The sequence below is a fragment of the Pristiophorus japonicus genome, chromosome 16 (assembly GCF_044704955.1).
Source record: "Pristiophorus japonicus isolate sPriJap1 chromosome 16, sPriJap1.hap1, whole genome shotgun sequence".
NCBI lineage: Eukaryota > Metazoa > Chordata > Chondrichthyes > Pristiophoridae > Pristiophorus > Pristiophorus japonicus.
Genome location: NC_091992.1, coordinates 3,770,581 through 3,792,201, shown reverse-complemented (window position 1 = coordinate 3,792,201; position 21,621 = coordinate 3,770,581). Strand labels below are relative to the sequence as shown.

The following is a 21,621-nucleotide window of genomic DNA, read 5'->3' as shown; positions in this document are numbered from 1 at the left end:
GTGGACTGGTTTTTGGGATAACCCAGATAAATTGCTTTTTGTTTCGACTCTGGGGAAACCATTTCCAGTTTGAATATTAACTACCTGCCAGCTAGGAGCCATTTTAAACCTGGTTAAGAATACACTCTGCAAGAAAAATAAACGTTAAATGTAACTCTTATTTTCAAATCCTTTCTGTGGAATAAATGTGCCAATAGTTAAATGTAAAGTGGACTAGTACCAGATAGAATATACGGCCCAGAAACAGGCCATTGGGCCCAACCAGTCCGTGCCGGCGTTTATGCTCCACTCGAGCCTCCTCCCGTCTTTCCTCATCTAAATCTATCAGCATAACCCTCTATTCCCCTCTCCCCCATGTGTTTATCCAGCTTCCCCTTAAATGCATCGATACTATTCGCCTCAACCCCTCCCTGTGGCAGCGAGTTCCACATTCTCACCCCTCTCTGGGTAAAGAAGTTTCTCCTGAATTCACTCTTGGATTTCTTGGTGACTATCTTATATTGATGGCCTCTAATTTTGCTCTTGCCCACAAGTGGAAACATTCTCTGTGTTGTTGCTCTTTGTCACAGTCTCCGAGTCTATCCACGTGTTTAAAAGGACGGGAGGAGCACAGAGTCTGTACTTGGGGTTATCGCTGTTTCTTACCACAGCTCAGTCCTGATGCACCTGCACTGGACAGTCACTAGAATCAACCCCCCTCATACACACCTCGATCAACTCCAGAGTGAAACTTTAATGCAGCAAGGATGCATTACAGAAAGACTTGGATTTATAGAACACCGTTCACCACCACCGGACGTCTCAAAGCACTTTACAGACAATGAAGTACTTTTGGAGTGTAGTCACTGTTGTAATGTGGGAAATTTGCGCACAGCAAGCTCCCACACACAGCAATGTAATAATGACCCAGATAATCTGTCTTTTTGTTATGTTGATTGAGGGATAAATATTGGCCAGGACACTGGGGATAACTCCCCTGCTCTTCTAATAAATAGTGCCGTGGGATCTTTACTGTCCATCTGAGAGGGCAGACAGTGCCTCGGTTTAACGTAACATCCGAAAGACAGCACCTCCGGCAGTGCGGCGCTCCCCCAGTACTGCCCCTCCGACAATGCGGTACTCCCCCAGTACTGCCCCTCCGACAGTGCGCCGCTCCCTCAGTACTGCCCCTCCGACAGTGCGGCACTCCCTCAGTACTGCCCCTCCGACAGTGCAGCACTCCCTCAGTACTGCCCCTCCGACAGTGCGGCACTCCCTCAGTACTGCCCCTCCGACAGTGTGGCACTCCCTCAGTACTGCCCCTCCGACAGTGTGGCACTCCCTCAGTACTGCCCCTCCGACAGTGCGGCGCTCCCTCAGTACCGCCCCTCCGACAGTGCGGCACTCCCTCAGTACTGCCCCTCCGACAGTGTGGCACTCCCTCAGTACTGCCCCTCCGACAGTGCGGCACTCCCTCAGTACTGCCCCTCCGACAGTGCGCTGCTCCCTCAGTACTGCACTGGGAGTGTCGGCCGAGATTTTTTTTTGTGCTCAAGTCCCTGGAATGGGAGGTTTGAGTGAGTGTTACCCACTGAGCCGCAGATGACACGTCTAACCTGGTAACAGGTGTCTAATTTGTTATCGTCCGCTTTGTGCAGTCGCCCAGGTTCACCCCTCCCTGGCCCTCCGTGTGTGCTGTACATCTTGGGCCGCTGAGCCAATGGAGCATCCACATGCTGTAATAGCACGAGACAGGTCTGTCGTTTAATGCTATGGACTGTTTCTCTTCCCCTCCTGTCGCCGGTGAAATGGCCTGTCTCAGACACACTCGAGCTCAGCCTGTTCTCGGCTGGGTGGGAGTCTGCACAATCCAGGCTGACACTCCAGTGCAGTGCTGAAGGAGAGCCGCACTGTCGGAGGGGCAGTACTGAGGGAGCGCCGCACTGTCGGAGGGGCAGTACTGAGGGAGTGCCGCACTGTCGGAGGGACAGTACTGAAGGAGAGCCGCACTGTCGGAGGGGCAGTACTGAGGGAGTGCCGCACTGTCGGAGGGGCAGTACTGAGGGAGTGCCGCACTGTCGGAAGGGCAATACTGAGGGAGAGCCGCACTGTCGGAGGGGCAGTACTGAGGGAGTGCCGCACTGTCGGAGGGGCAGTACTGAGGGAGTGCCGCACTGTCGGAGGGGCAGTCTTTCGGATGAGACGTTACACCGAGGCACAGAACCGAACTGCTACATCGCAACCTTGTGCAACCTGCCTTGGGGCCTGTGTGTCCCCTGGACCTTCCAGACTCCCACTCAGGACAATCTCTCCTTGGTGATGCCAGCTTGGTGCCTGTGATCCTGCTCTCCTACCACCCCAACATATTGTGCTGGAAAATTATAATGTTTACAAGTCGCATTCTCTCTGATCTGATCCTGAACAGTAAATACTCTGCTGTTCTTATCCTGAGCATGAAATACTTGCCTCTTATCCTGAGCAGTATGTAGTCTGCTCTTCTTGTGCCCTGCCCATGGATTCTGATGATATAAAGTGGTCAGATATTGAGATGGTTGTGGTTACGTTACTGCAATCTCCTGTTATTTTCTCTATCGTGTACAAGTGCAGTTGGAGCATATGCTATATGTATTCAGTTTCCAGAACATAATGTCCGTGTCTCAATGTTTCTGATGGTTGAGTTAAGTCACTCGACACGCCCACACACCATGCTCTCCTCACAGTGCATTCCCAAAGCTCCTGCCTTCAGCCACTGTACCCATGTCGGGTCCAGCTCCGTACAGAATTGCTGCCACTCTGCTCTCTGGAGTTTAGAAGAATGAGAGGCAATCTCATTGAAATGTATAACATTCTTCGAGGGCTTCGCAGGATAGATGCTGAGAGGCTGTTTCTCCTGGCTGGGGAGTCCCGAATTAGGGTCCATTGTCTCGGGATAAGGGGTTGGCCATTTAAGACGGAGATGGGGAATTTCTTCACTCAGAGGGTTATGAATCTTTGGAATTCTCTGTCCCAGAGGGCTGTGGATGCTCAGTTGTTGAGTCCATTCAAGGCTGAGATCGCTAGATTTTTGGACTCTGGGGGAGTCAAGGGATATGGAGATCGGGCGGGAAAGTGGAGTTGAGGTCGAAGATCAGCCGTGATACTGAATGGCGGGGCAGGCTCGAGGGGCCGAATGGCCGACTCCTAGTCCTATTTCTTATATTCCTCTTAGAATCTCCTCCCCACACCCTGTCACGTACTATATCTCCTGTCACTAATGTAGTCTCCAGAGTTTGTCTCATATATTTCTAGACAGCAAGTGGGCCTCTTGGTCTCTCACATTCCCGCTTCAGATCTAGAACGTGTAAACCAGCTCACCATCGATGGTCATTTCTTATCATCCCACTGAGTTCCTGTTCGGTACGGGCCCGGCAGTGGTCTTTGGGAAGCCGATGTTTCCCTGACCACCATCGCCCAACTCCCCGACCATTGTTTACGGCACCGACCGAGCGTCCTGTGAGAGCGATTTTGTTGTATGCTTCCAACCGTACGTGAGGTTGTCTGTCTGTGTCTCTCGCTCGCTCGCTCTCTCTCTCTCTCTGTCTGTCTGTCTCTCTTTGCATCTGTCTCTCTCTGTCTGGCTCTCTCGCTCTCTCTCTCTGTCTGGCTCTCTCGCTCTCTCTCTCTGTCTGGCTCTCTCGCTCTCTCTCTCTGTCTGGCTCTCTCGCTCTCTCTCTCTGTCTGGCTCTCTCGCTCTCTCTCTCTGTCTGGCTCTCTCGCTCTCTCTCTCTGTCTGGCTCTCTCGCTCTCGCTCTCTCTCTGGCTCTCTCGCTCTGTCTGGCTCTCTCGCTTTCTCAGTCTGGCTCTCGCTTTCTCTCTCAGTCTGGCTCTCTCGCTCTCTCTCTCTGGCTCTCTGGCTCTCTCTCTCTGGCTCTCGCTCTCTCTCTCTGGCTCTCTCTGGCTCTCTCGCTCTCTCTCTGTCTGGCTCTCGCTCTCTCGCTCTCTCTCTCTCTGTCTGGCTCTCTCGCTCTCTCTCTCTGGCTCTCGCGCTCTCTGGCTCTCTCGCTCTCTCTCTCTCTGTCTGGCTCTCTCTCTCTCTCTCTCTCTCTCTGTCTGGCTCTCTCTCTCTCTCTCTCTCTCTCTGTCTGGCTCTCTCTCTCTCTCTCTCTCTCTCTCTCTGGCTCTCTCTCTCTCTCTCTCTCTCTCTCTGTCTGGCTCTCTCTCTCTCTCTCTGTCTGGCTCTCTCTCTCTCTCGCTCTCTGGCTCTCTCTCTCTCTCTCTGGCGCTCTCTCTCTCTGTCTGGCGCTCTCTCTCTCTCTCTCTCTCTGTCTGGCGCTCTCTCTCTCTCTCTCTCGCTCTCTGTCTGTCTGTGTCTCTCTCTGTCTGGCTCTCTCTCTCTGTCTGTCTGGCTCTCTCTCTCTCGCTCTCTCTCTCTCTGTCTGGCTCTCTCTCTCCCTCTCTCTCTCTCTCTCTCTCGTGCTATAGCCTCTGCTAGAACTGAGCAAAGATAAATTAACCGTTGACTGGTTTCTCTCTCTGGCTAGTTGGACACGCTGTCACAGGCCGAGCAAGCCTCCATCCTTCGAAACGATCTGCGGCCAGCAGTCCGGGCGCCACGGGGAAATAAGCTGCAAGTAAGGTTTGCCACCAAAGGTGAGTGTGTGTCTCCCCTGGCTTGGGTACAGGGGCCACTGAACCAGGGTGTGGTGGCCATCACAGTCTCCCCAGTCCTCTCCTCGTTCAGCGTGTGTGACAGTCGGGAGCAGGGGGTCCCGCTGGCTTGCTTTTCCCTAGATTCTTCCCAGTGAGAGACTGGGAGTTGTGGATTAGGATGTCTATGTGTACACATCACTCCAAGTGACACGAACACGAGAAATGCTAGACAGTAAGATCAAAGTCCATCTCGTCCACCTTCTCCCATCCCGGGACTCCCATGATCCACCGATAATGGAGTTGTTGACCAATCACAGCGATCGATCTCGATCAATGCGTCTACATGGGAGGAAAACCCCCTGTGGGGGAGAGCTTTGGGACCCAGAGACCCAAAGTCCCCTGTTCCTCCCGAGCTCCCGACATTCATCACACAGTATGTCTCAACATAAGAATTAGGAGCAGGAGTCGGCCATGCGGCCCTTCGAGCCTGCTCCGCCATTCAGTAGGATCACGGCTGGTCTTCGACCTCAACTCCACCGTCCCACACAGTCCCTATATCCCTGGATTCCCTTAATATTGATCAAGTTACTCATATACTGGCTCTCAAAATGTTAGTCTCAAAGAAATCTCTCTAATTTGTATTGTGAATGAATCAATACTAATGGCTTGCACTGTCTCACATCAGAGTCCATTCCATCGATTGACTCACTCACTGAAATATTGCTTCTGCAATAAAAGACTAATGGAATGTTGACCTTTATCTCGAGAGCCTGGAGCACACAGTGCAGCAAGTGATGTTTCAGCTGGACAGAGCCCCGGTCAGACCCTATCCGGAGTCACTGCACCCAGTCCTGGGCCCCGCCCCTCGGGGAACATATATTGCCCTCGGAGGGGGGCAGTGCAAATTCACCAGAATTCACCGGGGCTGAAAGGGTTAAATTATGAGGACAGGTTGCACAGACCAGGCCTGGATTCCCCGGAGTGTAGAAGATTAAGGGCTGATCTGATCGAGGTTTTAAATGTGAAATGAACTTGATGGGGTCAATACAGAGAAACTATTCCCTCTGGTGGGGGGAGTCCAGAACAAGGGGCAGAACCTTAAAATTAGAGCCCGGCCGTTCAGAGGTGATGTCAGGGAGCATTTCTTCGCACACAGGGCCATGGGAATCTGGAACTCTCTCCCCGAAAGACGGTGGAGGGGGGGGTTGGGGGGTGGATAATTTATATTTTCAAGGTTGAGATCGATCGAGTTTTGTTGGGCGAGGTTATTAAGGGAAATGGAGCAACGGCTGGTAAATGGTTGAGATACAGATCATAGAAACATAGAAAATAGGTGCAGGAGTAGGCCCTTCGAGCCTGCACCACCATTCAATGAGTTCATGGGTGATCATTCCCTCAACACCCCCCTCCCGCTTTATCTCCATACTCCTTGAATCCCCCCAACCGTAAGGGCCATATCTAACTCCCTCTTCAATATATCCAATGAACTGGCATTAACAACTCTCTGCGGCAGGGAATTCCACAGGTTAACAACTCTCTGAGTGAAGAAGTTTCTCCTCATCTCAGTCCTAAATGGCCAACCCCTTATCCTAAGACTATGTCCCCTGGTTCTGGGCTTCCCCAACATCGGGAACATTCTTCCCGCATCTAACCTGTCCAGTCCCGTCAGAATTGTATATGTTTCTATGAGATTCCCTCTCATCCTTCTAAACGCCAGTGTATAAAGGCCCAGTTGATCCAGTATCTCCTCATATGTCAGTCCTGCCATCCCTGGAATCATTCTGGTGAACCTTCGCTGCACTCCTTCAATAGCAAGAACGTCCTTCCTCAGATTAGGAGACCAAAACTGAATACAATATTTCAGGTGAGGCCTCACTAAGGCCTGTACAACTGCATTAAGACCTCCCTGCTCCTATACTCAAATCCCCTAGCTATGAAGGCCAACATACCATTTGCCTTCTTCACTGCCTGCTGTACCTGTATGTCAACTTTCAATGACTGATGACCCATGACACCCAGGTCTCGTTGCACCTCCCCTTTTCCTAATCTGCCGCCATTCAGATAATATTCTGCCTTCGTGTTTTTGCCCCCAAAATGGATAACCTTACATATATCCACATTATACTGCATCTGCCATGCATTTGCCCACTCACCTAACCTGTCCAAGTCACCCTGCAGCCTCTTAGCGTCCTCCTCACAGCTCACACCGCCACCCAGCTTAGTGTCGTCTGCAAACTTGGAGATATTACACTCAATTCCTTCATCTAAATCATTGATGTATATTGTAAAGAGCTGGGGTCCCAGCACTGAGCCCTGCGGCACCCCACTAATCACTGCCTGCCATTCTGAAAAGGACCCGTTTATCCCGACTCTCTGCTTCCTGTCTGCCAACCAGTTCTCTATCCACGTCAGTACATTACCCGCAATACCATGTGCTTTGATTTTGCACACCAATCTCGTGTGTGGGACCTTGTCAAAAGCCTTTTGAAAGTCCAAATACACCACATCCACTGGTTCTCCCTTGTCCACTCTGCTAGTTACATCCTCAAAAAATTCCAGAAGATTTGTCAAGCATGATTTCCCTTTCATAAATCCATGCTGACTTGGACTGATCCTGTCACTGCTTTCCAAATCCGCTGCTACTTCATCTTTAATAATTGATTCCAACATTTTCCCCACTACTGATGTCAGGCTAACCGGTCTATAATTACCCGTTTTCTCTCTCCCTCCTTTTTTAAAAAGTGGTGTTACATTAGCTACCCTCCAGTCCATAGGAACTGATCCAGAGTCGATAGACTGTTGGAAAATGATCACCAATGCATCCACCATTTCTAGGGCCACTTCCTTAAGTACTCTGGGATGCAGACTATCAGGCCCCGGGGATTTATCGGCCTTTAATCCCATCAATTTCCCTAACTCAATTTCCTGCCTAATAAGGATATCCTTCAGTTCCTCCTTCTCACTAGACCCTCGGTCCCCTAGTACATCCGGAAGGTTATTTGTATCTTCCTTTGTGAAGACAGAACTGAAGTATTTGTTCAATTGGTCTGCCATTTCTTTGTTCCCCATTATAAATTCACCTGAATCTGACTGCAAGGGACCTACGTTTGTCTTTACTAATCTCTTTCTCTTCACATATTTATAGAAGCTTTTGCAGTCAGTTTTTATGTTCCCTGCAAGATTCCTCTCTTACTTTATTTTCCCCCTCTTAATTAAACCCTTAGTCGTCCTCCTGTTGAATTCTAAATTTCTCCAGTCCTCGGGTTTGTTGCTTTTTCTAGCCAATTTATATGTCCCTTCCTTGGTTTTAACACTATCCTTAATTTCCCTTGTTAGCCATGGTTGAGTCACCAATTCCGCTGTATGATTTGATCAGCCGTGATCAAATCGCACAGCGGAATAGGCTTGAGGGATTGAATGGTCTCCTCCTGTTCCTGTGTAACAGGCTCGAGGGGCTGAATGGCCTCCTCCTGTTCCTGTGTAACAGGCTCGAGGGGCTGAATGGCCTCCTGCTGTTCTTGTGTAACAGGCTCGATGGGCTGAATGGGCCTCCTCCTGTTCCTGTGTAACAGGCTCGAGGGGCTGAATGGCCTCTTCCTGTTCCTGTGTAACAGACTCGAGGGGCTGAATGGCCTCCTCCTGTTCCTGTGTAACAGGCTCGAGGGGCTGAATGGCCTCCTCCTGTGTAACAGGCTCGAGGGGCTGAATGGCCTCCTCCTGTTCCTGTGTAACAGGCTCGAGGGGCTGAATGGCCTCCTCCTGTTCCTGTGTAACAGGCTCGAGGGGCTGAATGGCCTCCTCCTGTTCCTGTGTAACAGGCTCGAGGGGCTGAATGGCCTCCTCCTGTTCCTGTGTAACCCAGGGCACTGAAGTCGATGGTAATGTCCCTACCAGTAACCCACTAATGGAGCACAGGGCAGGGGTCGGACCTGGTACCATCTTGGTCAGTGTGGTTCAGTGACGGGCATTTTGCCCCTCAGATTAGGGGGGTGGGGCAGGTCGGGGCCTTCCTGTGCCGTTCCGGGGATTGGCTTGATGCTGGAACTTTGTCCTGAGCTGCCAGGCGGTTACTGATGGCTTGTGCTGTCTTCCAGACGATCGGAAGGAGTTGGGAGCGGCACGACGCAGTCAGTATTACATGAAATACGGAAATCCGAATTACGGTGGTATGAAAGGGATCCTGTCGAATTCCTGGTGAGTGGCGCGTGCCGGGCCGGTGGGTGATACCCAGCATGGTTCGCGGGCTGTAACAGTGGTGTCTGGTGACGCACTGCTGTGGGGGGGCTGGGAATGGCCTCCTGTCTGTCCCTGATCTGGACTTTATTAATATTCCCCCCCACCTTTCCCTAAGGAGGTGATGGTGACCTCCCACCTTGAATCTGCTGTCCGCGTGCTCTGGTTATTTGTGGCTGTTTTGATACAATGGAGTGTGTTGCTGGGACATGTCAGGAAAGTTAAGAGCAATGTTCCCCCTAATTTATTTTTTGGGTGCACGGCCCCTGTTAAGGGCTACACGGCCCGCTCACGGTTACGTGCTAACAGCCAATCCCAGGCTGCGAGGGACGGACAGAGAGCTGGACCGCTCAGAGGGAACGCTGCGTAAGAGTCAAACACATGGGACTGGAGTCACCTATAGGCCAGGCTGGGTAAGGGATGTTGGTGAACCAGTTGGGTTTTTACGACAGTCCAACAGATTCATGATCACTTTTACTGATCCCAGATTTTTTCCAACTGAATTCTTAATTGTTGATCTGCTGCGGTGGGAACTGAACTGGTGATGAATGTTCTGTTTTTAGTGGTGGTGTTTGAGGGAGGAATGTTGGCCAAGGTACTGGCTCAACTCCCGACTAATGCATTGGATCATTGGCACCCACCCGAGCAGGTAGCTGAGGCCTCGGTTTAACATCTCAAGAGGGGCAGCAGTGCAGCCCCCCCCCTTGGCATTGGGTGTGTGCCGGGCGGGGCTCTGAACTCGCAGCTTCCTGGTGCAGAGGCAAGTCCCGCCGGTCCGGTCCCGAGCCCCGGTCCGGATTCCGGCCCCTCCGGCCGGTCCCGAGTGCCGCGAGGACCTCCTGTCGCTATAGACGACGAGCTTCTGTATCCTTCCCCCCTTCGGCTGGGAACCAGCCTGGTCCATTCTGGGCATTGTTGAGCAAAGTCCTGGCTTGCTGCTGATTGGGTGACGTTGCCTTTCCGCAGGAAGCGGCGCTATCACGCGCGGCGGATCCAGAGGGACGTTCTGAAGAAAAAGCCATTCCTGCCCGATGACGTGGGGCTGGCGACACGCTACAAGCACCATCACTCCGGTCAGTCGGCATTCGAGCGGGGGGGGTGGTGGGAGGGGGCACCGTCGGGGGCGGAGGGGGCGAGGTGGTCGTGGGGCAATCACGTGGGGAGGGGTGCTGGTGTATCTGGGGAGAGAAACAGAATTAACGTTACAGGTCGAAGATCTTTCATCAGACCTGGAATATGTTAGCGATGAACAACTTTTAAGCAGGTCCAGAGCCAGGGGGAAGGGGGCAGGAATATTACGTGTGGAGGGCAGCAGTGATTCAATGTCAAAGGGATGATAGTGCAAGGCAATCAGAGTGGATGGTTCCAGAGATGTGTGTGGTTACAGAATGCCCGTGAGAGAATGGGACTGGTGGTTAAGCTCTAAAGTTGTTCAGCTTGATGTTGAGTCCAGGAGGCTGTAAAGTGCCGAACCGAAAGATGATCTGCTTTCCCCGAGCTTCCTTAGAACAGTGTAGGAGACGGAGGACAGAGTGGGAGTGAGACGGAGAATTAAAGTGACACGTGACCAGAAGCTCGGGGTCACGCTTACGGACTGAACGGAGGTGTTCTGCAAAGCGATCACCCAGTCTGTGTTTGGTCTCCCCAATGTAGAGGAGACCACATCGTGAGCAGCGAATACAGTATACTACATTGCAGGAAGTACAAGTAAATCACTGTTTCACCTGGAAGGAGCGTTTGGGGCCCTGGACAGTGGGAAGGGGGGGGGGGGGGTAAAAGGGCAGGTGTTGCATCTCCTGCACTTGCACGGGAAAGTGGGGAGGGGAGCGAGTGCTGGGGGCTAGTGAAGACCAGGGACCAGGGTGTGGCTGACTTAGCGTCGGGGGCTCTGGGCTGTACTTGGTGCTGGGCTGATGTGTCTGATTGTCGGCAGGTCTGGGCAACGTGCCCGAGGAGCCGATCGAGGAGGAGGAGGAGGAGGACGAGGCAGAGCAGGATATGGAGGCGGACGACCGGGTGGTGGTGGAATATCGCACTGAGAGCCGTACGGCCGGCCACTTCAGCCCCCGGGGCTCCGACTCCGACGAGATGGACTACGATCTGGAGCTGAAGATGATCTCGATGCCGTCGCCCAAGAAGAGTCTGAAGATGACCATGTATGCAGATGAGGTGGAGGCCCGGCTAAAGACTATTAGGTGGGCATTCCCCAAACACTCTCCCAGCTTCCTCCTTCCCCTCCCGAAGGCAGCCACTCCTTGCTGCGTTGATGACTGCCATCCAGTACTTTATCGGTGTCCTCTCTGTGGGCAGACTTGCCCGGCTGTGTGGCAGGCTCGAGGGCATTGCAGCAACTCCCGCACTCCCCCACTGTCCCGCAGCACCCACTGGGTGTCAATCAGTATTTTGGGAGGAAGCACAAAGAGAGGCAACATAAACTAAAAGGCACAATTTTAAATGGGGTGCAGGAACAGAGAGACCTGGGGGTCTCCATAAACAAATCTTTGAAGGTGACAGGACAATTTGAGAAGGCTGTTAAAAAAGCACACGGTATCCTGGGTTTTATTAATAGAGGCATAGAGTACAAAGGCAAGGAAGATGTGCTAAACCTTTATAAATCACGGGTTCGGTCCCAGCTGGAGGATTGTGTCCAATTCTGGGCACCGCACTGTAGGGGGGATGTCACGGCCTGGGAGAGGGTGCAGAGATTGACCAGAACGGTCCCAGGGATGAGGGACTTCAGTGACGTGGATAGACTGGAGAAGCTGAGGTTGTTCTCCTCAGAGCAGAGAAGGTTAAGGGGAGATTTAATGGAGGTGTTCAAAATTATGAAGGGTTTTGATGGAGTAAGTAAGGGGAAAGTTTCCAGGGGCAGGAGGGTCGGTAACCAGAGGGACACAGATTTAAGGTGATTGGCCAAAGAACCAGAGGGGAGGGGAGGAGAATGTGTTTACGCAGCGAGTTGTGATCGGGAACGCGCTGCCTGAAAGGGCGGTGGGAGCAGATTCAATAGTAACTTTCAAACCGGAAATTGGATCAATACTTGAAGGGGAAATGTGCGGGGCTGTGGGGAAAGAGTGGGGAGTGGGACTGATTGGATCGCTCTGTCACAGAGCCGGCACAGGCTCGATGGGCTGAATGGCCTCCTGTGCTGTATGATTCCACGTCCCAGTAGTGCATTGCTTCAATCTTGGACTTCCTGCAAACTCCACAGGCCAGGCGCGAGGGAGTATCTGGAATCAGTTGTGTTCGTCTACCTCCTGTAGCTTTGGTTAATGCACCGGCACTCCTGGTCACCCGCAGTGATACCAAACACGACAGTGGAGAGCACTGTTGCCTACTGAATTCCATTCGGAATGTAGGAGCAGGAGGCCCTCGAGCCTGTTACACAGGAACAGGAGGAGGCCATTCAGCCCCTCGAGCCTGTTAGGAACAGGAGGAGGCCCATTCAGCCCCTCGAGCCTGTTAGGAACAGGAGGAGGCCCATTCAGCCCCTCGAGCCTGTTACACAGGAACAGGAGGAGGCCATTCAGCCCCTCGAGCCTGTTACACAGGAACAGGAGGTGGCCATTCAGCCCCTCGAGCCTGTTACACAGGAACAGGAGGAGGCCCATTCAGCCCCTCGAGCCTGTTACACAGGAACAGGAGGAGGCCATTCAGCCCCTCGAGCCTGTTACACAGGGGCAGGAGGAGGCCGTTCAATGAGATCATGGATGATCTGTATCTTAACTCCATTTACCCGCCTTGGTTCTGTAACCCTTAATACCCTGACCCAACAGAAATTGATCGATCTGAGTCTTGAAAGCTGCAACTGACCCCCAGCACCCACAGCCTTTGGGGGGGGAGAGTTCCCGATTCCCACGGCCCTGTGTATGAAGAAGTGCTTCCTGACATCACCCTGAACGGCCGGGCTCTAATTTTAAGGTCCTGCCCCTTGTTCTGGACTCCCCTCACCAGAGGGAATAGTTTCTCTCGCTCTACCCCATCAAATCCTTTCATCATCTTAAACCCCTCGATCAGATCCCCCCTTAATCTCCTACACTCGAGGGACACAAAGCTCAGTCTGTGCAACCTGCCCTCGGGATTTAACCCTTTCAGCCCCGGTATCAGTCTGGTGAACCTGCGCTGCCCCCCCTCAGAGGGCAATATATGCTCCCCGAGGGGCGGGGCCCAGGACTGGGCGCTGTGACTCCGGATGGGGTCGGATTGGGGATGTGTGTCACTGTATCGAGCTACTCCTTGGATTGTGTGTGTTATCGCTCGCTCTCTCTCTCTCCAGGAACTCAATCAAGCCGGAAGCAAATTTGTCGATTGTGTCGAGCAGCGTGAGGAACCGGATCGGAGCCCGGCTCCCGACGGAGAAAGTGTCGGACGTGCGGCTACTGCTGGAGGAGAAACGGCAGCTGGCGGAGAGACAGTTACCCACGGGAACTGGAGCGGGCAGCAGCTCCGCCCCCGGCACTGGTAACGGCTCCCCCACAACACCCGCGCCCCCACAACACCCCCGCCCCCACAACACCCCGCCCCCACAACACCCCCGCCCCCACAACACCCCCGCCCCCACAACACCCCGCCCCCACAACACCCCCGCCCACACAACACCCCCGCCCCCACAACGCCCCCGCCCCCACAACACCCCCGCCCCCACAACGCCCCCGCCCCCACAACACCCCCGCCCCCACAACACCCCGCCCCCACAACACCCCCGCCCACACAACACCCCCGCCCCCACAACGCCCCCGCCCCCACAACACCCCCGCCCCCACAACGCCCCCGCCCCCACAACACCCCCGCCCCCACAACACCCCCACAACACCCCCGCCCCCACAACACCCCCGCCCCCACAACACCCCCGCCCCCACAACACCCCCACAACACCCCCGCCCCCACAACACCCGCGCCCCCACAACACCCCCACAACACCCCCGCCCCCACAACACCCCCACAACACCCCCGCCCCCACAACGCCCCCGCCCCCACAACACCCCCGCCCCCACAACACCCCCGCCCCCACAACACCCCCACAACACCCCCGCCCCCACAACACCCGCGCCCCCACAACACCCCCGCCCCCACAACGCCCGCGCCCCCACAACGCCCGCGCCCCCACAACACCCCCGCCCCCACAACGCCCGCGCCCCCACAACACCCCCGCCCCCACAACACCCCCGCCCCCACAACGCCCCCGCCCCCACAACGCCCCCGCCCCCACAACGCCCGCGCCCCCACAACGCCCGCGCCCCCACAACGCCCGCGCCCCCACAACGCCCGCGCCCCCACAACGCCCGCGCCCCCACAACGCCCGCGCCCCCACAACGCCCGCGCCCCCACAACGCCCGCGCCCCCACAACGCCCGCGCCCCCACAACGCCCGCGCCCCCACAACGCCCGCGCCCCCACAACGCCCGCGCCCCCACAACGCCCGCGCCCCCACAACGCCCGCGCCCCCACAACGCCCGCGCCCCCACAACGCCCGCGCCCCCACAACGCCCGCGCCCCCACAACGCCCGCGCCCCCACAACGCCCGCGCCCCCACAACGCCCGCGCCCCCACAACGCCCGCGCCCCCACAACGCCCGCGCCCCCACAACGCCCGCGCCCCCACAACGCCCGCGCCCCCACAACGCCCGCGCCCCCACAACGCCCGCGCCCCCACAACGCCCGCGCCCCCACAACGCCCGCGCCCCCACAACGCCCGCGCCCCCACAACGCCCGCGCCCCCACAACGCCCCCGCCCCCACAACGCCCCCGCCCCCACAACGCCCCCCCAACGCCCGCGCCCCCCAACGCCCGCGCCCCCCCAACGCCCGCGCCCCCCCAACGCCCCCGCCCCCCCAACGCCCCCGCCCCCACAACGCCCCCGCCCCCACAACGCCCCCGCCCCCACAACGCCCCCGCCCCCACAACACCCCCCCTATCCCCTGGTAAGCTCCCGCTCCCCAGTATGCCCGGTAGCCCTCCTCGGTACTCACCCCCGGTAGCCCTCCCCAGTACCCCTGCTCCCCGGTACCCCCCTCCCCGGTACCCCCCTCCCCGGGAGCCCTGTCCGTGGTTCAGATTGCCCACGTTGCTGCTTCAGTTTTTAATCTGCATTATTATAAAACCCAAACTGTCCCACAAACCTCTCTCTTTTGGGGGAGAATTCGATTTAAAGCCATTTTCAGAAACTTCCGTTAAGTGGAGAAGTTGGGGTTGTTCTCCTTAGTGCAGAGAAGGTTAAGAGGAGATTTGATCGAGGTGTTCAAAATCATGAAGAGTTTTGGTAGAGTAAATAAGGAGAGACTGTTCCCCGGGGCAGGAGGTTCGGTAATCACAGATTTAAGGTGATTGGCAAAAGAGTCAGAGGGGTGATGGAGAATTATTTTTACGCAGCGAGTTGTTGTGATCAGGAATGCGCTGCCTGAAAGGGCGGTGGGAGCAGATTCAGTAGTAACCTTCAAACGGGGATTGGATCAATACTTGAAAGGGAGAAATGTGCGGGACTGTGGGGAAAGAGCGGGGGGAGTGGGACTGATTGAGTCGCTCTGTCACAGAGCCGGCACAGGCTCGATGGGCCGAATGGCCTGTGCTGTGTGACTCTAGGTTCAGCGGTTTGCTGACACGCGGGACCCGTGGTGGGAAGCTTTGACTGACGCTGTACGTCTCCTGTGTTGGTTCCAGGTGTCCGGCAGCGGTTGGGCAAGAGGCCACATTCTCCACAGGCCGCCAGCATCTCCGTCAGCCGGCGAGAGCCACAGACAGACGTCCACAGCAGGCTGGGGATTCCCAAACAGGAGAGCCGGAGCTTCCCGTCCGACAAGGGCAAGAAAAGCGGTGGGTGTTTCCCCCACCCCCTGATGGTGCCCGCTGCCCCTCCCCATCTCAGCCGAGTGACCGGTCGTGTGCGGTGGGGGGATATAGAGGAACAAGAGTCTACCATTGAGCCCCTCGAGACTGTTACGGCATTTACTGAGGAGTGAGACCACAGTCACGCATGTTGTTCCCAACAGGAGTCATTGGACGGAAAGAAACTTGGTGATACCCTAACTCCTATTCCCATCGGCAGCTGTGCCTCAGTCAGCAGGTTATGGGTTCGAGCCCCACTCCAGAGCATCGAGCACAGGTACCCCGCTGCACATTGCTCAGGGGCTCAGTTCCACACCGCCTCCTTGGATGTCACCGTTAGGGGCCTTGCATCATGAGAGACCTGGAGAGCAATGTCCAGCGACTCTTTGACCGTAAGGTGCATCACAACTGGGCCCCGTCCTGTGCCCACACCCCACACCTTCCGGCAGGGGGAAGTTGGGCTGATCTTACTGCCCCCTGTTGCCAGACACCCCAGTGCAGTACTGAGGGAGCGCCGCACTGTCGGAGGGGCAGTACTGAGGGAGCGCCGCACTGTCGGAGGGGCAGTACTGAGGGAGCGCCGCACTGTCGGAGGGGCAGTACTGAGGGAGTGCTGCACTGTCGGAGGGGCAGTACTGAGGGAGCGCCGCACTGTCGGAGGGGCAGTACTGAGGGAGCGCCGTACTGTTGGAGGGCCAGTACTGAGGGAGTGCTGCACTGTCGGAGGGGCAGTACTGAGGGAGTGCTGCACTGTCGGAGGGGCAGTACTGAGGGAGTGCCGCACTGTCAGGGGACCATCATTTGGATGAGACGGTCAGCTAAGGCCCCATCTTTCCCAAGGTGGATGTAAAAAATCTCATGCCACTATTTTGAAGAGCATCGGAGTTCTCCCTGGTGTCTTGGTCAATATTTATCGCCAATGTCACTAAAAACAGATTATCTGGTCATCGTCACATTTCAGTATTTGCATCTTGCTGTGTGCAAGTTGGCTGTGATTTTCCTACGTTACAACAGTGGCTACTTTTCAAAACTACTTCATTCGCTTTGGGACGTCCTGAGGTTGTGAATGGTGCTCGCAGGGCGTCGAGACCGCGATCTTTCTGGTCTGTGGCTCAGTGCCCTCAGGGGCCCGGTCTGTGGCTCAGTATCTCAGGGGCCCGGTCTGTGGCTCAGTATCACGGGGGCCCGATCTGTGGCTCAGTACCCACGGGGGCCCGGTCTGTGGCTCAGTGCCCACGGGGGCCCGGTCTGTGGCTCAGTGCCCACGGGGGCCCGGTCTGTGGCTCAGTGCCCACGGGGGCCCGGTCTGTGGCTCAGTGCCCACGGGGGCCCGGTCTGTGGCTCAGTATCTCGGGGGCCCGGTCTGTGGCTCAGTGCCCACGGGGGCCCGGTCTGTGGCTCAGTGCCCACGGGGGCCCGGTCTGTGGCTGTGCCCACGGGGGCCCGGTCTGTGGCTCAGTGCCCACGGGGGCCCGGTCTGTGGCTCAGTGCCCACGGGGGCCCGGTCTGTGGCTCAGTGCCCACGGGGGCCCGGTCTGTGGCTCAGTGCCCACGGGGGCCCGGTCTGTGGCTCAGTGCCCACGGGGGCCCGGTCTGTGGCTCAGTGCCCACGGGGGCCCGGTCTGTGGCTCAGTGCCCACGGGGGCCCGGTCTGTGGCTCAGTGCCCACGGGGGCCCGGTCTGTGGCTCAGTGCCCACGGGGGCCCGGTCTGTGGCTCAGTGCCCACGGGGGCCCGGTCTGTGGCTCAGTGCCCACGGGGGCCCGGCCTGTGGCTCAGTGCCCTCGGGGGCCCGGCCTGTGGCTCAGTGCCCACGGGAGCCCGGTCTGTGGCTCAGTATCTCGGGGGCTGGTTTTTATTCCGCTCTGTTGTTCCCAGCAGGAAGTTTGTGGAGTCGTCTCGGCAAAGCCCCGGGGAAACGTGAGAAGACGCCGGAGAAAGAGGTGGAGGAGAAAGGTGCTGCGGAGAAGGAGGAGGAGGTGGTGGTGGTGGAGGGGGGCGAGGGGGTGGTGGGCGAGGGCGAGGGCGAGGCGGAGGGGAAAGACGAGGATGACGACACAGAGCTCCAGCGAGCCTGGGGAGCCCTGATCAGGGAGAAGGAGCGCTCGCACAAGAAGAGCCGATTGGACAACCTCCCATCGCTACAGATTGAAATCAGCCGTGAGAGCTCCACCTCTGACAGCGAGTCGTGACCTCTTGACCCCCTGGCCACGAACTCTGACCCACCAGGGAGCAAGGTGGCAGCTCAGTGGGGCACGTGCGGACAGTTGCCAGCCCCGAGCTGAGAAACGGGCGCGTGTTCGGAACAACACCCCCCTCCTTCCCAATGTTACACTTCACCTTGTGACTGAATTAAATTTAACCTTGAAGCCAAATTGTGGGCTGAATTTATTTCCAAGTAATTGTTTGCCTGCAAGGAAATCCTGGCCGCCCCCCTCTCTCTGTCAGAAAGGTAGCAGGAGCTTGGAAGCAATGGGTTAGAGGGACGGGGCGGGAGATATAACCTGATGTTGCATCATTCCGTCGTGGTTTGTATTTGTCTATATTAAAAAAATATATGGATTTTTAGCAGGAGACTCCGGTGTGGAATACGCTTCAGTACTCAGCATGATCTTGAATTCTCTGCCGTCACACTCTGCACAATGTTCACTGTGCGACCGGCCCCAGCACTGGGATGTGCTGCAGTAAGGGCAAGTGCTCTCGTACTCGACGCAACAGGCTTTAGAACTCTGCTGGAATATGTGCTGTGCTTTAACAGTCTGTGTGATGTTTTAGTGTTCCTGTTCTTGAGCCCTCTGCTCCAGTGCCCGCCCCTCCAATCTGTACTGGAGCCGCACAGCCCATTCAAATACTCGCACGTGCGTGGTTCCTGCATTTATAAACCGGTGAGACAGCAGCGGGGCTCTCCGAGCACTGCGCGGCTTAAAGGGAATATTGCCCCGCTCTAGTACTCCACCCGTTGTGCCTCAGTGCCCCGCTCTAGTACTCCACCCGTTGTGCCTCAGTGCCCCGCTCTAGTACTCCACCAGTTGTGCCTCAGTGCCCCGCTCGAGTACTCGCGTACTGTGCCCCGCTCGAGTACTCGCGTACTGTGCCTCAGTGCCCCGCTCGAGTACTCGCACATTGTGCCTCAGTGCCCTGCTCGAGTACTCTGTGTACTGTGCCTCAGTGCCCTGCTCGAGTACTCGCGTACTGTGCCTCAGTGCCCTGCTCGAGTACTCGCGTACTGTGCCTCAGTGCCCTGCTCGAGTACTCGCGTACTGTGCCTCAGTGCCCTGCTCGAGTACTCCGTGTACTGTGCCTGAGCTTGGTCTCTCTCTCCCTGACCGTTCCCCCTGGTACAGCCCTGATCTTTTGCTCCCTTAAGTCCAAGGGTCGCAGACTTGAAGGGATATGGTGGACAGATCTGGCTGGACCACATTAAGCACTATCGGGTCCTGCTCTCGCTGACAAAATCGCTCACTATTCCGGAATCATTCTGGAATGTAAAGATAAATCCCGGCTTCTATTCTGCACTGCTAACTATATTTTTAAACCCCTCTCCCCAGTCTCCACCCTCATGTCCGACAATTAGTATGAGGAGCTCATGGACGACTTTGTCTCTAAGATGGAGACCACCCGTTCGGCTGCCTCTGCCTCTTCCCTTCCTTCCCCTAGCCCACCGGACCAAACTTCCTCCAAGGTTCCCCCCTGCCCCAACCCTGACCTCATCTTTCTCCAGTTTCTCTTTGATCTCCCCTCATGCCCTCTCTGAGCTCATCCTGTCCATGAGACCCACTTCCTGCTCCCTTGACCCTATTCCCACCAAACTGATGACCACCCAACTTCCTTTTCTGGCTCCCATGTTAGCCGACATTGTTAACGGTTCTCTCTCCTCAGGTACTGTCCCCCCCTCCCTCAAATCTGCCGTCACCACCCCTCTCAAAAAAACAACCCTTGACCCCTCGGTCCTTGCAAATTACCGCCCCATCTCCCACCTCCCTTTCCTCTCAAGTCCTTGAACATGTTGCCTCCCAAATCCGTGCCCATCTTTCCCACAATTCCATTTTTGAATCCCTCCAATCCGGTTTCCGTACCTGCCATAGGACCGAAACGGCTCTCATCAAAGTCACAAATCCCTCCTCGTCCTTCTCGACCTGTCTGCAGCCTTTGACACAGTTGACCATTCCATCCTCCTCCAACACCTCTCCACCATCGGCCAGCTGGGTGGGACTGCACTCGCCTGGTTCCATTCTTATCTATCTAATCGTAGCCAGAAAATCACCTGCATCGGCTTCTCTTCCCACCCCCGCATCGTTACCTCTGGTGTCCCCCAAGGATCTATCCTTGGCCCCTCCTATTTCTCATCTACATGTTGCCTCTTGGTGACATCATCCGAAAACACGGCATCAGTTTCCACATGTACGCTGACGACACCCAGCTCTACCTCACCCCCACTTCTCTCGACCCCCTCCACGGTCTCTAAATTGTCAGACTGCTTGTCCAACATTCAGTTCCGGATGAGCAGAAATGTTATCCAATTGAATATTGGGAAGACCGAAGCCATTGTTTTCGGTCCCCATCACAAACTCCGTTCCCTGGCCACTGACTCCGTCCCTCTCCCCAACTCCTGTCTGAGGCTGAACCAGACTGTTCCCAACCCAGGTGTCATATTTGACCCTGAAATGAACTTTCGACCACATATCCACAGCATAACTAAGACCACCTATTTCCCCCTCCGTAACATCGCCCGTCTCCGCCCCTGCCTCAGCTCATCCGCTGCTGAAGCCCTCGTCCATGCCTTTGTTACATAAGAAATAGAAGCAGACCATCTAGCCCCTCGAGCCTGCTCCACCATTCAATAAGATCATGGCTGATCTGATCATTGACTCAGCTCCACTTACCCGCCCGCTCCCCATAACCCTTATCTCTCAAAATCCATCTAACTTCACCTTAAATATATTCAATGACCCAGCCTCCACAGCTCTCTGGGGCAGGGAATTCAACAGATTCACCACCCTCAGAGAAGAAATTCCTTCTCATTTCTGTTTTAAATGGACGGTCCCTTATTCTGAGACTATGCCCCCTAGTTCTATATTCCCCACACGAGGGGAAACATCCTCTCTGCATCTGCCCTGTCAAGCCCCTTCAGAATCTTATAGGTTTCAATAAGATCACCTCTAAGTCTTCTAAACTCCAATGAGTATAGGCCCAACCTGCTCATATGACAACCCCTTCCATCACAGGAATCAACCTCGTGAACCTTCTCTGAACTGCCTCCAATGCAAGTAAATAAGGAAATCAATACTGCACGCAGTACTCCAGGTGTGGTCTCACCAATGCCATGCAGTTGTAGCAGGACTTCCCTACTTTTATACTCCATCCCCTAGTTACCTCTAGACTTGACTATTCCAGTGCACTCTTGGCTGGCCTCCCACATTCTACTCGACATAAACTAGAGGTGTTCCAAAACTCGGCTACCCGTATCCTAACTCGCACCAAGTCCCACTCACCCATCACCCCTTGTGCTCGCTGCCCCATGTCCTAACTCGCACCAAGTCCCGCACACCCATCACCCCCTGTGCTCACTGCCCCGTGTCCTAACTCGCACCGAGTCCCACTCACCCATCACCCCCTGTGCTCACTGCCCCGTGTCCTAACTCGCACCAAGTCCCACTCACCCATCACCCCCTGTGCTCACTGCCCCGTGTCCTAACTCACACCAAGTCCCGCTCACCCATCACCCCCTGTGCTCACTGCCCCGTGTCCTAACTCGCACAGAGTCCTGCTCACCCATCACCCCCTGTGCTCACTGCCCTGTGTCCTAACTCGCACAGAGTCCTGCTCACCCATCGCCCCCTGTGCTCACTGCCCCGTGTCCTAACTCGCACCGTGTCCCGCTCACCCATCACCCCCTGTGCTCACTGCCCCGTGTCCTAACTCGCACCGAGTCCCACTCACCCATCACCCCCTGTGCTCACT

At 55.8% G+C, this 21,621-nt stretch overlaps 1 protein-coding gene across 3 annotated transcripts in view; it reads left to right on the top strand.

The window, feature by feature from the left end:
* The window catches only part of ncbp3 (nuclear cap binding subunit 3), a 59,031-nt gene extending 41,002 nt beyond the window's left edge, over positions 1-18,029 (top strand). For 2 of the 3 annotated variants that reach the window (XM_070856899.1, XM_070856897.1), the window contains 7 exons: positions 4,500-4,608; positions 8,703-8,802; positions 9,808-9,914; positions 10,775-11,036; positions 13,118-13,302; positions 15,497-15,649; positions 17,539-18,029. In XM_070856899.1, coding sequence (XP_070713000.1) covers positions 4,500-4,608; positions 8,703-8,802; positions 9,808-9,914; positions 10,775-11,036; positions 13,118-13,302; positions 15,497-15,649; positions 17,539-17,852 — 1,230 coding nt within the window. In that variant the 3' untranslated portion in view covers positions 17,853-18,029. The remainder of the gene's footprint in view (positions 1-4,499; positions 4,609-8,702; positions 8,803-9,807; positions 9,915-10,774; positions 11,037-13,117; positions 13,303-15,496; positions 15,650-17,538) is intronic. The other variant, XM_070856898.1, reaches the window with a different exon arrangement.
* The last annotated feature ends 3,592 nt before the right edge of the window (positions 18,030-21,621 follow it).